The following is an 18,082-nucleotide window of genomic DNA, read 5'->3' as shown; positions in this document are numbered from 1 at the left end:
GTCATAATATCTTTCTTTCCTTGCCTCTTTATCTTTATCTGCAACTTCAAATATTTTCAGACTTCCGTAGTCTGCGTAGTGGCAGTGAGGCCTTCAGGGCTTCTGTTCAATCTCACTTTACAATTTAAATGAAAATGGTTGACTTTTTCATTCATTCAAAACACCAATAGATTGTTTTTTTAGGTTCTCACCGAACTTTTCCGTGATCATTAGACCTGAATCTGAATGCCCTTCTGCACTATAATGTCAACATATTTGTATTATTTGATGAACAAACTCATGTTTCTTTTTTATTTTATTTTTTATTCATTTATGTGTGGTGTGAGAACTGCTCCTGAAGCATCGACTTCCAGTACGGGCCCTTTGTTCCCCCTTTACTCCTTCATTATGACCAGAATTTTTCACAGCCAAGTTTATTAGTTTAGTTCATCAGACTATGATGAGGCCCCTTTAAAAAAAATAAATAAAAAAAATCTAGTAAAACACCACGGCCCTCTGTAACAAAGAATGCTCATTTCTGAAGTTACTCATATGCTGTCCATACATTCTCACTTACTGGAATACCTTTTCCCCACTCATGTGTTTCAAATGATGTCTTGCCAGCAGAGTCATCCTATTTTCCAGTAACTAATTAGCTTTGATGTAACGAATCTGTGTTTGTGCAGATTGCTTCAAAGTTGTGTCCACTTTTTATATGCATGAAGGGCTAATGCAATTGTGTTGCATATTCTCCAACAGAAAGTGTTGTGTCAGCTTGCTACGGAGGAAGATGATGCTGCATCGGCACTAATGAAGTGTATGGGTGTATCAGCTAAAGAGTATCATCTCAAAGTTCTGAAAAAGGTATTGTCTCGTCACTGCTGCCGGTGCACGCCTTGAATGCATTGATGTTGAATTTAATCACACCAGTGGGGTGACATTTTTGTGGTGCTCTTTCCGGGATTTTAGATGGTGACACGGCAGCAGGAAAACATTGGGAAGAGTTGCTGTGCTCGGAGCAGTACAAGTCAAAGGTAATGATGAAAGCTAAAAGTGCAGTACTAACATGAATGCAGTTAGTAGGTAAACTGAACAATGCTTTGTTGATCTATCTCAGTGTGGACACCTGACAATTAAAAAAAGCTTGCAGAGTGCCAAGTAGCATTAGCACTGGTGCACCATTTTCCACACAGAACTCTAATTTATATTAAATTGGATGATATTTCAAAGAAAATACACAAATGATACAATTGTTTTGAAAATCTCAATGAATATTAGACCTTAACTGTACAATGAATTGATTTAAAAAAAAATCTTCTATATTGACAGCAATGAAGGTGTCTTTCAGTTTCAACAAAGAGTGTGTTACTCCATACAGGTGTTCATGTGACATTGTCCTGGCAACCTCAGAGGTTTGTATCCCCCTCCTCAACTGTCCCGAGGCGTCTCCCCTTGTTACGTCTTTGCTGCAGCAGCCGCTGACTTGCTCCAGAGCAGCTCTGAGCGAGGACTTCCTGGACGCTCTGAGCTCTTCCTACTCCAGGTAGTGATGTTCATGTACTGCTGGTGCACGCTGCTAAAATGCCCCCAAAAAATTCTTTGTTTTGCACTATAGCTGTAAAAATGATCGTAATAAAAAGGCTTTTATATATAAACAACAAAATTTGAATTAATTAGTCATTAATTTTTTTGATTTTAGCCGTGGGTTGACTTTGGATGAAGCAGCCTTAATCCCGCTCTGGTATCACTCTCTCCCGGCTCTGGAGGAGGCCGTGCTTCGTCTGCTGGAGTCCGTCACCAACACAGAGTCAACACCACAACAGCTGCAGCAGCACGTAGCTAAGTCAGTCCTGGTGAGTATTTAATTTCACTTACTTTATATTATCTATCTGCCTGTCTCTGTGTCTGTCTGCCGGTCAATCTGTCTCTCGATCAGTGTGTAAAGATCACTACCAAGGCACAGTACATTCACCAATCATGAATTTGATTTGATTTTGCGAGAATCCAAAATATGCTTTTGGAATTAAAATCTTAAAGAATCAATTTGCCTGGAGTTTCTTTTCTTTCTTTTTTTTTCTGGTGTTTTTATTGTGTTATGATGACTTTTATAAAACCTATAACTAGAAAAATGACTCACAATGTTTGTGGGATCATTTCGAAGCATGAATCAGAAGCCTTTAAAATGCAGACTTATTTTGTAATGACAACATGTGTTCCCTTAATAAGTTTGCTAAAGTTAGTTTTTGCAACAACGCCAAATGTGTTGCAAATCAAAACTCAAAATCTGACAATCACCTAGTGTGGACATCAGAGAGCCAAAACTTTGCTTGTCGCAGTGATGGAGAACCGGCAAGTAGAAATAAGTTGTTATTGTGTCCCTCCTTTATCATAAATATTTAAGTTGTTAATGTCATTGATAAAGTTGTTACCTTGCCTCTGTTGACTCGCCGACGTCCTGCCTCCCACGCTTTAGATTGAGCAGTGCTGATTTGATACTAGGACAAAAAAAGAGCAACTGAAAAACACAGTTCAAAAACAACGATGGTTTTAGAACTGATGGAGGAAAAAAAAAAGTGTAACCGAGAAATATGATTGCTCCTATGGTTAGAGATTTTATTTCTTGTTGCAGAATTTGGATTTTTTGTTCGAAACACATTTGGCATTGAATTGACGCCATGCAATTTCTGCCACCTCTGGAAACACAATAATGCCAGTATTATGCTAATGTTCGATAGCTAGGAACATGCAAAACAGTATTGTGCAAGTCCTGTGCTGGATTTGAGATCAGTAAAGCAGAATTGTGATTCTGATCGTAAATACTCAGCGATACCGATGTCTGTATTTTTTGCAGTATCTGCGAATATTTCCAATCCTGGTATTGGAACAACTACACTGCAGCCAGGGCATCAGATTGTAGACTTGCAGGCACAACTCCTTTACTAAAGCAGTTAAACACTGCTGTATCTGGAAGAACTTTGACAAATTAGTTTGACACTCTGCAACCTTTTATTCACATTGCTTCATTGAGATTCTGTTTGTCGTAGCTGAACGACATTTCAGTGTTCAGATAGCACATTCTTCCAGTCAAACATTATCAACTCACTTCAAATATCTCAATATCTCCTGGCAGTTTTGCCATTTTCTTGGTATTTAATGTATTTACTTCTCAATTGTTGTCTTGCCTAACTGTAAAAAACAAACAAAAAACAAACATTTGACTGAAATGGTTTTATTTCAGAACAGCTTCTTGTCAGTCTTTGGTTAAATCTCTCTGATTATTTTAGATACTATGAATGGAACCGCATCATTTTATTGAGTTTTATCTAGAGCAGTGAAATTGTTTTGAAATGTGCATCTGAGTGTCTTTAAAGTGTTTGATAAATATGTGCTATTCACAAGGGACAAAGGTGAACTGATGATCACTGACGATTGTTTGACAGCTGGAAAATATGTAGATTTTTTTTGTGCTCTGTCATTATCAGCAATTTTACTGCTGCATGAAACACAGTTTGGAAACTCCTGCTGCAGTTAAGAGTTTGTTATGCACAAAGTATGACTTATCTGCCTTCAATTACAGAGTATCTATAGAAACAATTGCACACTAACATATTTTTCAGCTTTGGTTTGAACTGCTTTGTAAACGGTGAACGCAGGCATACCATTGTGATATTTTCATCTGCATAGGTCTTTCAAATGCTCTGCTGCTTTCCTGGTGGATTTTTATTGAGTGTTTTTGCCTGGCTAACACCATTTGGCTCTGCTCTGTGTGCATTTCACATAATTTGGCGAGCTCTGCGGTGTATCTCACATCATATGGCTTTTTTTTCCCCTACGCAGCCTTTTAAGGTGCCAGGTAAGAACCGAGTTTGCCATCATTGTAATCCTTAGTTCAAATAACTCAAGCTCAGGTCAGTTAGAGGGGATTTTTGATTTAAAGATTGTTTTAACTGGTTAAAAATGACATCTTCTTTAATTAAATCTGGTCAGAAGAATAGCAGCAGTCAAGCAGGGAAACTAGACAACTCAAGAAAAATCTGAAAAAGCACTGAAATTCAATACAAGAACACCGACCAGTGCCCGGTCTTGTCTCTAATTTTGATGACATGCTTTCTGCTTATTGCTTTTGCCAAATGTCTGTACAAACCAATACAATTCCCTCCATTCCCATTATGAATGGCATCCTGTTTATCTAAGATACTGATTGCACTCTCTTAGGGAGATATAAATGTCCATAAAACTTAAGAGGGAAACAAGACACCTGCCTGCACTTTCCCCCAATGTATTAGGTTGAATTTGTCAGTTGTGTCCTGCAGTTTTTTTTGTTTTTTTTTTCCCAGAGTGATGGTCCGCTTGAGCTGGGTATGTAACAGGGTAGCAGCGCACACTTTTTGAGTTTAGGAACCATTCTCGCAAATTAAGATGGATGGGAACACACAGTTGTGCATGTGTTTGGGTTTCTTACACTACATGTAAAGAAATATGCCTGTCTGGCGATTGTGCTTGGCTCCAACTTCGCAAATTTGTTGGAATTGCTGGGTCGGAAAGTTTAAGTTGTGTAAACACTTAAAGCGACTGTTTATGACAGTGATTTTTCATGGGTTGATAAGTGGTATGGGCATCGTTTACAAGCAAATTACTTTAATAAAAAAAAAGGGACGGATTTACATATTTTTCTCTTAATACCTGTTTTCTGCAGTGATTTTATTTGCTTCTTTTCATTTAAGACAATAAGTAATTATTATTTTCCAAGGATCTGGTTGTACCTGCTCTATCTCTGAACAAGTATCCATATTTTCAGCAGATTCGATCACCTTATTAGTCCAAAGGTACTTCAATGAGTGCAAGTGTTCACCTACACTTGCCATGCTTTTGTTTATATGACACGTGGCGTCAACAGAAAATGACTGGAGAAGATATGACCGGATTTGTCTGTTCATTTCCTCGCCTTCCATTCAGTTATTTAATCTACAGTTAAAAATGGGAAACACGAAATTAGGCTCACATGCTTCATCTTAGTTTGTCCAACCTCTTTGTGATTCAGTGAGAAACGCAGGCCTGCATAACAATAAACACTCATTTCCTGGCCCTGACTGCCAAAAACAGGATGTTTGTTGCGTGCTGTAATGGACCCTCCTTGAAGTGTTAGTGGTAATGTTAGTGGTAAGGTATGGAGGAGGATACTGGGGAAAAAGAGAGAGCGAGGAAAAAAAGAAAAATCCAGCTGTTTTCACCAGGAGGAACCATGTAAGTTCACATGTATGCTTGCTGGCATGCAGCTAACATATTTCAGATGTACACCCCCATAGATAATGCATATGACAAGAGCATATTTCAGAAACGTATGTAGAACTTTGAATGGAAGAACTTTCCATGCACCTTTGCATGTACAGTTACATGCAAAGGTACTTATATTGCAGTCATGTTTGTTTTTTTAATGGAGAAAAAAGAAGAAATTAATAGAAAGGACAAAAAGCAAAGTTTAATATTTTAACATTGTAATTCCACCATTTGAACACACGGGGGAGCTGTGTGCTCTTGGGTCCACAGTGCAGCAGCAGGTTTGAGCGGGTGTGAGGCACATTTAAGGGCACATGGACTGGAGGGAAATCCAGTGTAGTTCCCCTTTATAAAACCAGATTAGTGTTCAATGGTGCATTTTTGTAAAGTAATATAGCTGCAATAAAAAAAAATGGTAGCCATAACTGCCTCTCTTCTTGATCTTTCCGCGACAGCATTATTCTGACAAACTAATTCCTGTTAGGTAGACGACATGTGGTCCACCTATAGTGAAGCACATGGCCTTATAAGAGTTTAGTGCTGAGGGAGAGATAATTAGAGACTCAAAAATATACACAATACAGCTGTTAGATGTTTGTGCTGGGGCGTTGTAGAATGTGTTAAATCTAAAACACATGATGAGCGTGCATTAGGAAGAGATTTAAAAAAAATATGCACATGGGTGTGTGTCTGTTAGTGTGTGTGTGTGACTGCGTCATAAAAGGACTAATACTGCGTTATTAAACGCTCTGGATGGTCCAACAGTGCCACCAAGTGGAGGAACAATCATACTGTAGCAGATAGTCTTAAATTGACATTTAAGATTTTTTTTTTTCTTTTCTTTGTCATCTGTTTGTGTTACAGCCCAAAGCTTGTGCTCAACACTGTTCTATGTTCCTGGTTACTAATGACATCTTCAGGTGAGTGCTTTTCTGTCATGCCAGGATAGTTGTACTGATGATTGTGAAATGTGCTTCTGTGCTGCAGAATCCAACTTAATTGTGTGTGTGTGTGTGTGTGTGTGTGTGTGTGTGTGTGTGTGTGTGTGTGTGTGTGTGTGTGTGTGTGTGTGTGTGTGTGTGTGTGTGTGTGTGTGTGTGTGTGTGTGTGTGTGTGTGTGTGTGTGTGTGTGTGTGTGTGTGTGTGTCAGGTCGATCCTTAAGCGGGCCGAGGGATCGCAGCCGATCAGGTCTGTTATCCAGGCCTTCACCAGCTGCTTCCTGAGGGAACTGGCAGTTCTGCAGCCTCAGGTACGTCTTATCATTTCATCTGAGGAAATATCTGTTTCACTTCTCCACTTCGTGTTCCAAGTTGCTTGGGTAAAAATATCAACTAATCAAGTGTGATGAAAATTTGAAATTGAAAATATACTTAAACATCAGAAATCATGAAACATTTGTTTAAATTTTCCTTCCAAATAATTTAGGCAATTGATTTTTTTTTAAATAAACTGACTAATATAAACATAAAATAATCATAGATTTTCATATTTTTTTTATTGTTGGTGATAATTGATTACTCAACAATATTAGGTTGAGCCCTTTTTTTTAGATGAGGAAGGCCAAAACATTTAGTCCCATCGGGGCTGCAACTAAAATCCACTGTATTTCGGTACTTGATTTATCCGGTGGCTGTCTTCATGACTCAACAGCTAGTCAACAATAATTTCTCCCATGCCCTCTGGGCGCTTCAGCGCAAAGCTGCTGTTAAAAAACAGCTGTTTATCACAAGTCACGCATGCAAGTCAGCACTGCTGCGGAGGAAATATGGCTGACGTAGCCAGTAAACAAGCCCCTGGTGGTGTTGCCAGCATCATACGAGTAGCCAGACATCTGCTGACCCCCGCGACACTCGTCTGCACTCTCTCTTTCCCATGAATGTGTTCCCTTTTTTTTTTCTACATGCAAGCTATCCTGTCCCCTGCAACTACTGTCCTGCATTACAATAAAAACCACATTAACGGCTTACATCCATTATATCAGAAACATTGCAGGTCAGTAAGAGTGCGGTTCTTTTAAGGGAGATCCACACTCACTCACACACACACAATGTGTGGAATGAATAATACATAACACACCTTTAAGTTTTGGAATGATGACTAACTTCAGTGACAACACTATCAAGTGTAAACATTTTGTATGGCACTTAAGTATTTAACACCACAGACGATGATAAAACTCTTAAAAAAAAGACCTTTTCATTATTATTCTCTTCTCTTTAGAAAAAAACCCACTTCGCAAAATACACACACCACATGTTACCCCTTTACTCCACAGACATTAACTTAAAATCATAAAAGTACAGATAAATAATGTGCAGTGTGTGGAAACTGTAGTTTTTGTAAAGCTCTCAGCCTGTAGCTCCCACCTCTATTGTTGTTACCCAACTGTGAGAAGGAAGGGTTTTCCTTTCGCCGTCATTAAACAGTAGATGGCAGTGCCAAAGTGTTTCACAAGTGACCTCAGTTTTAGTGGCTGTTGTCACACTGCACTAATACGCTTCCTATTACACGCTACATTACACATTTACATCTACTATATCACCATAACACAGCATCCCGTTGAAAATGTCACCCTCCCATCCCCCCACCCCCCCCCCCCCCCCCCCGGCCCTCTGCAGTGTGAGGGCAGCTAAGTTGACAGTAAGTTCGATTTCCACTGATGAAACTTTGCGGCTTTGTTGTTGTTTCAGACCCTTGCATCTTTAAAGGACTTCTTCCCACAGTCTCCTCAGAGTCTGCTCGTTCCCCTCTCAATCATGCCGTCAGGTCAGTGTGCGCTCCTGTTCTTTCTGTGTTCATTTTCCTTTAGATATTTCATCCTGACAAAAGTCTACATTGTGAGTGAGTGTAATTGAGTATTCTTTAACTGTGTGTAAACAGTTCTGCAAGATGAATGGGCTCTAGTGTGTCCTGCACTTACTAATCAGTTATAGCTAGTTAATAACTATACTGCACGTTTTAAGTTTGCATGGTATAAGATATCAATGCATATGTAATATCAACACTGCACATTAGCCAATTGTCTTTTTAGAAAAAAGCTGACTTGCTCATGCACACATTTATACATTTCCTCTGAAAAGAATCTGTCTCAACGATACAGAGTAAGTGTTCTTATATTATTGTGGGAGTGATACTGTATGTAGGGAAATCATTACCATTGAGGAGATGCACAGGAGGTGAGTGCAGGAGCACTTGCAGCGCTGCTTATCAGCGTCTGCCCAGACCAGCCTGCTGGCAGGAATTATTTACATGAATGGAGCCATTTAGGGACGCAGTGGAAATCGGCCAGAACTCAGGGTTAATAATTACTGCGCGTGTGTGTGTGTGTATGTGTGTACGTGTGTGTGTGTGTATGTGTGTGCGTGTGTACGTGTGTGTGTGCGTGTGTGTGTGTATGTGTGTACGTGTGTGTGTGCGTGTGTACGTTAGTGTGCGTGTGTGAAGGAAGGACAAATTTTCCACCAGGGTTTGAATTCAAGTGCTGCTGTGAAAAGTGTAAGAATTGAAGTTTGTACCTAACCTGAAAGAGTTATAAATAAAGATTTAGTTTTTAATTAATGGCCTCGGGTGGGATTTAGAAAATATTTATCAAAGCTTGTTTTTCAAACTGAAGTATTAAAAAAAAAAAAGATTATGTTGGAGTTTTAAAGCAAAATTGGTGCATGGTAGGAAAGTTTGTACTTTTTTCAAGAATGTAGTGTTCTAAACTTCTGCTCAGAAAATAAATGATAACGCAGTAAAAGATAATCAGCAAAAATAGTTGATAAAGTTGAAAATCTTGATACAGCTCGTGAGTGTACATTGGATGTTTTCATGCAGCTGAATGCTGGGGAAGCATAACTTGGCATAAAGTCAGATCAAGAGGAAACAAGTGGCCTCCTGTGTCCACCAGCAGGAAGCTTCTAAAAAGATCATTAATCAACAATTATCCCTCATTTGTCATTATTTGCAAAAGCCAGGAGTGCAAACCTGCTTTTGTTTACGTTTTCATTATGACTATCTGCTTTATTTTGTTTGTCCCTTATAACAGAAGAGGATACAAAATTTATAACAGAAGAGGATACAAAATTTAAAGATAATGAATTGATAACATACTGCGTTTTTTGTCCCGTCATCGTCAACGCTCCTCTTTGCTTTGTGCAGCTCATCAGTCCTTTTATCTAACTACTGGTATAGAACGCTGTATATTGGTTAATTCCATGTAGGTCTCTTGCATTTTATTTTGTGAAAACTGATTATAAATAAAAGAAAGTAAGTATTTTTGCCACAAGTAAACATAATGTTTGTATCACTGAATGTGTTCATGCAGAGGTGCCGCAGGAAGCTTGGAAAAATCACCTCAAGTGGCTCAGTGGCTCGTTGGAGAGGCTGATACAGGAGGAGGAGGGAGACGGAGACGGCAGCAGCACCAGGTTAGTGAGAGAGAGGCTAATGTGTATCTGTTTCCATCACTCCAGTAAATGCGTCTGCGCTGTTCTTCCATTAGTTCCTGTTGAGGGGGTGAGTAGTCAGTAATTTTCCCCTTGCATCATTGGAAGAGGTTCTGGAGCATCGTGTGGCTTTTCCAAGCATTCATAAGAGACTGTTAGTTTGAGAAAGAGAGCACTGTGGAGAAGCTAGTTATGAGGAAACCCCAAAAGTGATGAAGAGGAAGACTTGGAGAAAGTGGGGACCACAGAAAAAAACCATTGGTACGACAAAGACAAAATCAGATAGGGAATTGCTCTAGTGGGACACATTCAGAGGGGAAAATGGGGTGGGTTGGGGCGCAGTTAATGTCCTAAAGATGGCGACAATCGCTTCAATTTCCTCCAGATGCAGTTTTAAACAGGACCCATTATCCCCTCCACCGCACCAATCTGAAGAACCCTGAAAAAAGCCCAAAAAGTTCCAACTGCTGGGAAAGTAGCATGTCATTACCGCTGTCAAAGCCTTGCAAAGGATGTTGGTATTCGTACGCTGAAGCCAAGGGGAAAGGAGGGCCCCATTGACAGTATTAGAGAAATCCGAAAGAACCATGTTTACGCTTCGAACTTCAAGGTGCCGTTTAGTTTAGTTTATTTGTTCGCACATATTAAAAACAATACAAAAATAGTGACAATACAATAATTAGTGCAGTGCAGGTGAGAAAAAAGAAACCCAAGGTGGGCTTATGGAGGATTCTCACCAGTGATAAATACAAATAATAAGTAAACAAGGTAATCAAACTTTACAAAAGCAACACATGAAGAGAGAGAAAAAAAAAAAAAAACTGTGCAGCTCTGCTCCAGCTGCTGTGGCGCTCTTCTACATCTGAACTTATCTCAAAGTCTTCCTTCTGCTTTTAAACCTTACTGCAATACATGACTCTGGGTCTTTTTTAACCATCTGCATCTGTCAGAGCTGCACTCAACAATGATTTGATTTATTAGAAGCTGATCTTTTCTTTATTAATTAAAAACTAGATCTCCATAACATCCACCCAAATACAAAAGTCGCCTTTGACAGAATCTGTGATTTGCATTTCCTATAGTGTTAGTTCCTTGAGAGCTTGTGATGATTTTTTTAATGGAGTTAGTTTAGTTGCATCCTTGGAAATGAACATTTAAAGATCCAGCTATGCTGGCAACAATAAGGAGAACTTGTAGGTTGGCGTTTGTTGCTGACAAATGGGGAGGGGAAGATTTTTCAGTAAGGGGGAAAAAAACACAACCGTCCAACTGAGAGCGCCACATTATAATGATATGAACACTATTGCCGATGTAAACTAAAAAGTTTGTCTAGCGGCCAGAGCTAATCGACCCTCAGTATGATGTCACAACACAGACACTCAGACGTACAGTACAGTTCTGTAACAGTGGAAATGATGCCAGGCAGTCGCCGTCAGCGACTGTTTTGCAGCAATGCCAACAAGAATGCAGCGCGTATTATCATGATGAAAACAGCTGTACCATCGGTGTGTCAAATGGTATTAAAATACCTCTCTCTTCTATTCTTTATGGTCAGCTTTTATAAGGTGTAAAGACGGAAGCTTGTGTGTAAACATTTGGGTTGACGATCTTCAGTCATATTCTCAGCAGTTGCTGCAGAAACTGGAGACATATTTACTGTGGAAAAACTGAGACCGAGGTGGATTGAGTGCCAGGCTGTAAAAACAAAAAAGAAACAAACACTAAATCAGACCACCCAAATTACCTGACTCATGAGCTGTTTCCACTTCTGTTTGCTTCGCAGATTCATCTTGCACCATGTAATTTTTGGTGACTGCCCACGTAATACATTTTTGACAATAAAATATATTACAAAAGATCAGCCAACTTTCATTCCCTTTTTTTTTTTCCTCAGTTGGCTTTGAGTGTCATTCAAAAAAAAATAAAAAATTCACTCTTAAGTAGTTGATGATTTTCCTCATGATTGACTTCGGTTATATCTCAATTACGTCTGGTTTGGTGCAGAACCTCCTCGTCTCTCCCGGCTCTTTACCTGTGGTGTTAACGGTTGCTTCTCCTGACCTGTAGGGGGCAGCACAGCGTGTTTGAGGCCTGGTTCCTGCTGGTTCAGTGCGCCCACTGGGTGCAAGCGGCGCTGCAGCTGCTGGCCACATCAGGGCCCGAGGACTGCGGCCCACTCCTGTGGCTGCTGACCTTCTACCATCACCCCACCAACAGGTGGCACCATAGAGCTTTGCAACTGGTAAGATTGGCCTCATAAAAGATATTTGTAGCATTTTCTCCTGTTTTTTTTTCTTATCAGTGCTGTCAGCACACCGGTCCATCGGTCCGACATATCTGATATGTACTGCGGTTTTAGTTTCATTTTATAAACCCATTTCAAATTGCCTTATATCTTTTAGTATAATTACTGGAACTAAATTGAAAAAACACGACAAGCGAGTTTTTTTGCCAGACAAGTTAAGAGTGGATTAAATCTCAAATAGTGTGCAGAACATAAGACGGTAACTGGTCCAGTTATTTGCTCCAAGATGGGTTTGTTTTTGTTAAGAGCCTCAGAAATGCAGGGGTAGAAGAACAGCACATTAAAGAATAAATAATGGATGAGCACCATCTGAGAGGCAGAGCGTGAGACCGTGTTGAGTTTAAGGAGATACAGATGAGGGAGGGGGAGCTGGAAGAAAAGGGTGATGTAGTATTGATTTTTCAGTGAGCGTCTGCCCAGCTGGCCCGGGCTTCGTCTCTCTGTCTCCTGATTGCCCAGCTCCTCTCATAACCCCCGGAGACTCGCTGTTGTTGCACTCATGTCCCACATTACGATTACACGTTCACCTCGCATTAGGCTGTGTTCCTCGTTCTTTTGTGAGTTACAGGTTTATTGATCTGTATTTGCAGGAAAGATCATAAAGTTTGTTCAGTGAGTCACGTGATCCTTTTGTCACCAGGAAAAGGCCAAGGAAGCGTGGGACCACCTGCACACTCTCTGCTGCGGCTCGGTTCGTCCTCTTCCCGTCCAGCGCCTGCAGTCGTTGGTCACTCTGGTGTCACCACAAGCTCAGCCGACGTCACCGGCTCCGTCGCTGACCTTCAGCCTCTTGGTTCACTTTGCTGCTTTCTGCCAGCTACCGCTGCGTGACTCAGTGGAGCTTTTACAGACGGTGAGGAAACGCTTTTCTTCCCCGTAACGTTGGTTTCTGAATTCTTATTTCAAACATCACGATTGGTCAGTCATGCACCTCATGGCTCACTAGTTGGATTTACAGTTCATTTTATTGGGTTAGCAGTAGGTGCAGTTCATTCCACACGGGTAGGAAGGTGACATTTGATGACGTAATTAAGTATGAAAAAGTAGAAAGTGCTTCTTTTTCTTTAATGTATAATAGGTAGATAGATAGACAGAACAATCGATCGATCGATAGATAGAGGGAGTTGCTCTGTTTTTACCATCTTTGCAATTAAAGTGAGTGTTGTTTTTTTTTTTTGTAGTTGTGATAAGTTGAAATGGTGTTATTTGAGGTTATTTATGTGTTCATATGAGATGTACAAACTCCTTTTCAAGCTAATCCACTGTTTCCCTGACCTTGGGGAGCTGATTTCCTGGTCTGAGTGATACAAGTTTGTTCCTCTTAAAAAAAACAACCCACAACAGTTGCTGAAATAAAAAAATAAAAGTGACAAAAGTAATGATGAAAAATAAATGACTGAAAACTGACAAAGGAAAATCGCTTGAATTGTGGATCAATACAATACTTTAAAAAGAAACCCAACTAACTAATGAAACTGGACAGTAATGAGGGTATCTTCAAGTGCACCTGCACAGGTACAGTATTTTGGGTCATGATCAAATTTCTCCCAGATGTCTCAGGTTCCAATGGTTTCTTCTCCAGACTGCATGTTTCAGCTTTTAAGAGATGTCCAACAGGAGTTAGATCAGAGATAGGAGAAGGCCACTTGAGAAGAGCTCAGCCGTTCTTGGGTGTTTTTAGCTGAGTGGTTTGGGGTCATTATCCTTTTAAAGGACACAATGACCTGTGACTGAGACCAGGGTTTTTTTTCTCCAGAACGTCTTAATAGCCCTGTAGTTTCATTGTACCTGCACAGACAGAAGACACAGACACCCCGTACCAGACGCAGCAAAGCTGCTCCAGAAAATTATCAACCCTCCTCCAAGTTTCCCAGTAGCTGCTCTCTTTTCTTTTAATGCTCTTTTTTTTTTTTTTTTGTCTCCGTGAACATAAGGCTGATGCGACTTCCCAAAAACAAGGCCTAAACAGTGACAGGTACTGTGATCTGGCACTGATTTATTTTAACCTTGGAGTTCACCTTGACTCTCTTCAGAAGTTTCCCTGGACTCTTTGGTAACTATTTGTATCATCCATCTCTTTAGGCTGTCATCGGTTCTCCTCTCTACAGTCCTGTGGAGCCTAAACTTAAACTGTCATCACAGCAACATCCACCTGCTTGGCAATGGTCTTTTAGCCTTTACCTCGAATAGTCTTGTCAACCATTGCTTATCTCTGCTCCATGATCATTGTGGTGATCGCCATGATACCAAACATCCACATGAACTTTCACCCTTTAATTAGTCAAACTGACTCACTGCAAGATAGAAGACACCTGTGATGTTGATGACACGACACACTTCAGCTTCACGACGGTCAAATTATTTTCAGTCTTTTCTAGGATTACCCAGATTTTTAGTACAGGCCAGTTTTCATGAGTTACTTTTTTTTATTTTCAGTAATTTTTTTGAACTGGAAATTTAAAAGAAATGCTTGTTTTTTTCATCACTCAGTTTTCAGTCATTTATTATTTATCATTACCTTTGTCAGTTTCAAGTTATTTAAGCGGCCGTTGTGGGTTTTTCTTTCTTTTAGTTGAAGGGTAAAAACACATTTGCCCCTATCTGTGTCTGCGTCGTTGACAGAGATGTGGGCTGTAACAAAGACATGACCCCGTGTGCCACTCAGTTAAGACGAGACGATCATGTATCCGGATATCTGATGGAGTTTAAGATGGGATGTAAAACTCAGAATGGTGTGAAACTGATAACAAATAGCGGTTTGCTGCTTTTCTGTTTCAGTCAGCATCAGGCTGCCAGGTCACCGCTGTACGATAGAGGGGGACTGACAGTGATGGAGTGCTTAGAGATTTACTAGAGATGGGAAGTGTGGGTTGTAATTCTTCTTTTTCTCAAATGTTTGTTTTTTGTTTCTCTGACACGAGCTCCCTCTTCTACTCTGACATCGTAAAACGTAGTGGCAGTTCCTTATAGTGACATGTAGCTAATAATCCACTGCCTGATCTTTGCTATTAAGTTTTGTTTTGTGTCTATTTAATAGTCCAGTATTTAAATACTCACCTTTAGTTTTGTTGGACTCTAAAATGTGAGCACACACTTGAAAGCAACATCAGCAGTACTTAGTTTAGATCGCTTACACACCAGCTCAGCTCTGCCCATGATGGTTCTTCTCAAACCATGAACACATTTCTTCCAGTTTGCTGTTATTTTTCCTCATCCTCTTCGATCTCGAACCGGCTCTTAATCATCAAGCTGTAGGTTGTCAAGTGTGGATCTATTCAGGATCAAAACCCCTCTGTGGATCCATATTCACGCTGTACCCAACTCTGTTACTAAAGCATTTTTAAACTGTAGTTGCATGACATATGTGGTATAGACATTGTTTTTTCACTGTTTGTTGTTACACTTCAAGTCGCTGGGGTTGTTAAATTTCGAGTTCACTTCAGCAGTGAATTTATAACAAAGTTTTGCTGTCATTTTTTTGATAAGTGCTTGTTGAGTCAGAGACTTTGAATTTTAGAGGTGGGTTATTTTGTTGCTGTTGTTTTTTTAAATCAGTATTGTGACAGGCATTAACTTGTTGTCTTCGTGTGTGTGTGAGTCCAGGTGGTGCATCAGTCCGGTCTGCGTGATGAAGCGGCCAACGCTCTCAGCTCACTGCAGTTCAGACTAAATGAAGGAAGCTGCTCCTCAAGCGACACAGTTCACCTCAGGATCAACGAACTTCAGAACGCAATAACACACATCCAAGCAGAGCCAGACACACACACACACACACACACACACACTCATAAACTCCACAACAGGTGAGAGCATCTAGCCCCCCCCCCCCCGACAGAAACATGCAAGAACCCTTACGACAGTAAACTTTCGCAAGCCTTGTCATTGTGTTAATGTGCTGCTGCACGATGACAGCAGTGTGTCAAAACACAGGACAGATTGCAGTACACGACGAGGATACATGAATACACACATACTCATACACAACTGTATGCCTTGCAAACACACTTAGGACAGTGACAGCTGTCACTGTAAAGCTTGTACGTCCTCCCACTCGCTGAATTTCATCATTATAAACTCTTCATGCTCCACGGGCTGAATGCAAGATTTGGGTGCAAGAAAAGTAGAATAAAGGTCAATATTTCTGCATGGAATAAAAAACACTGTTTTGCGTACATATATTTCCTGATTGTCTGCAAAAGTGAAGTTTGACTTACAACTTGAAGCATTTAGTACACTGAGACTGCTGGCCTGCTACTGCTGCCATTGGGGAAATGGAAATGAAAAACACATGGATATATCCTTCTGCAGAGCTGGAATTATTCTAAGAAAATGGGGGGGCCAGTTCTGGGATAATCAGCCCAACCACCTGTGGAGTGTAGAAGTACGTTGTCTTTAGCAATCAGAAGTAATAGCTGTCAACAGGACAACGACTGGCCTCTCCGATGAGGTCAGCATCACACACAGCTTGCTGCTTGTGCAAGAACATGATTTAATACAGGAGCAGTAACCTCCACTTTTCTCTTTATTAATGAATTACCAAACTATTGTGTGGCGTAATTCTTTAGTGTGCACCTGTGATGGATCATCATTTATATTTAATGTCTGTGAAAGCACTGTAATGGTTTACAACCTTTTTGATGAAAATACAATTAAAGGAGATGCATTTATTTCATCAGAATTTTTTATTGCAATATAAAAAAAGTGATTTTATAAAAACCCATCAATTAGCATTTGTTTGTATGACTAAAATGTACAATCCCATCTGTGTCAGCCTTTTCTTTTTCACGACACACCTGAACATATTTTCAGTCTAAACTCAAGAACCAGATCGTGACTTCAGACTAAACAGACACGAGCTCACGATCACACGTACACAAACAGCCGACGTTTAAACGGCAACAGCTCAGTTTCTTAAAGACTGGAGGCGCCTCCCGTTTTCTCCAGGAAATACCTCTTTTCCCATTACCAATCAAAAATGGGTGGAATGATGTCATTTTCCTTCCCAACAACAATGTGTTCAAAAACATCGTGTCACTACGTAGCGCTCGTGCTGCGCCGCTCTAAGCTGCTCCAGTCGTCTGCTCCTTCTGTAGCATCCCAGAGAAGGGCGAGGCGAGGCCGGACCCCCGCGCGGCCTCTGTGCCGGACTCCTGTCGTCTCTGTTTGCAGTCTGAAAGAGAAGAATCAAAAGTTCTGCTCAGATTAAATCTTGCATTTAGTCGTTGTTTACGGTACACTAACTGATGCAAACACAAAACACTGCATGCTGCAGTTTGTTAACTGTCCCCAGTTCAGGATTAGAAGATATTCAGTTTACAGGTGCGTGTTTGAGCAGACTCAGCTGTTTCTGTGAGCCCGAGGATCATTGATAATGTTGCTGTGGAAAACAGGAACCGTAAGCAGGGGTTAAGCTGGGTTTTGTAACAACGAGGAGCCCTTTCCAGTGACATTATGGCCACAGAACTCATGTATGTATTAGACAGAACGCCAGCGAGGCGAGGGCCTCATTTGCTCTGCATGAGACGAGGTCTGAAAGCAGATTTCAGAATCTGTATGAGTTCTCAGATGAAAAAGCTCTCTTGTTCAGCTCCATGGGTTGCAGCCCAATTTAACCCCTGCTATGTGGATACAGTCACTGAACAGGCCAGCTTCATCCTTTACACTCACAAAAAAAAAAAAGCTTGACGTGTCTGAGGTTCCCTGTGCCCATGAGGACACTTTGCTAAAGAAAATGCACGATTTGACCCATTAAACATACATTAGCCATCAAAACTGAAGCCCATTTGGACACACAGGGACTGCAACTTGGTCTCCATCGTGACCAAAGCTCCGTGTTGAGCTTCAGTCATCATCATTATATCAGAATTGGTACACAAACACCAGAGGTGTCAAAAGTTCACATTCATTACTCAGGTAGAAGTATAGATACTAGAGTTTAAAAATACTCCTGTAGAAGTTGAAGTATCAACTCAAGTTTTTTACTCAAGTAAAAGTATAAAAGTACTGGTTTCAAAACTACTTAAAGTGTAAGAGTAATGTTAGGGGGGAAAAAGCCATTAAGGACAAAAGCCATTGAAAATGAATGCAAAT

General features: G+C 40.4%; 2 protein-coding genes across 2 annotated transcripts in view; one reads left to right on the top strand and one right to left on the bottom strand.

The window, feature by feature from the left end:
• fancc (FA complementation group C) overlaps nt 1-16,744 on the top strand; it is a 32,463-nt gene extending 15,719 nt beyond the window's left edge. Inside the window, exons 5-15 of the mRNA XM_061729351.1 lie at nt 739-843; nt 949-1,013; nt 1,358-1,522; nt 1,679-1,832; nt 6,121-6,176; nt 6,407-6,506; nt 7,948-8,023; nt 9,567-9,669; nt 11,755-11,929; nt 12,633-12,845; nt 15,596-16,744. Coding sequence (XP_061585335.1) covers nt 739-843; nt 949-1,013; nt 1,358-1,522; nt 1,679-1,832; nt 6,121-6,176; nt 6,407-6,506; nt 7,948-8,023; nt 9,567-9,669; nt 11,755-11,929; nt 12,633-12,845; nt 15,596-15,799 — 1,416 coding nt within the window. The 3' untranslated portion in view covers nt 15,800-16,744. The remainder of the gene's footprint in view (nt 1-738; nt 844-948; nt 1,014-1,357; nt 1,523-1,678; nt 1,833-6,120; nt 6,177-6,406; nt 6,507-7,947; nt 8,024-9,566; nt 9,670-11,754; nt 11,930-12,632; nt 12,846-15,595) is intronic.
• Nucleotides 16,745-17,026: 282 nt separating this feature from the next.
• Nucleotides 17,027-18,082, bottom strand: part of aopep (aminopeptidase O (putative)) — a 93,109-nt gene continuing 92,053 nt past the window's right edge. The window contains exon 18 of the mRNA XM_061729350.1: nt 17,027-17,162. The gene's annotated coding sequence lies outside the window, so the exon portion shown is untranslated. The remainder of the gene's footprint in view (nt 17,163-18,082) is intronic.

This window comes from Cololabis saira, chromosome 9, assembly GCF_033807715.1.
Source record: "Cololabis saira isolate AMF1-May2022 chromosome 9, fColSai1.1, whole genome shotgun sequence".
NCBI lineage: Eukaryota > Metazoa > Chordata > Actinopteri > Beloniformes > Belonidae > Cololabis > Cololabis saira.
Note: the sequence above shows the minus strand (reverse complement) of the source record. Positions and strands in the feature narration are given on the sequence as shown.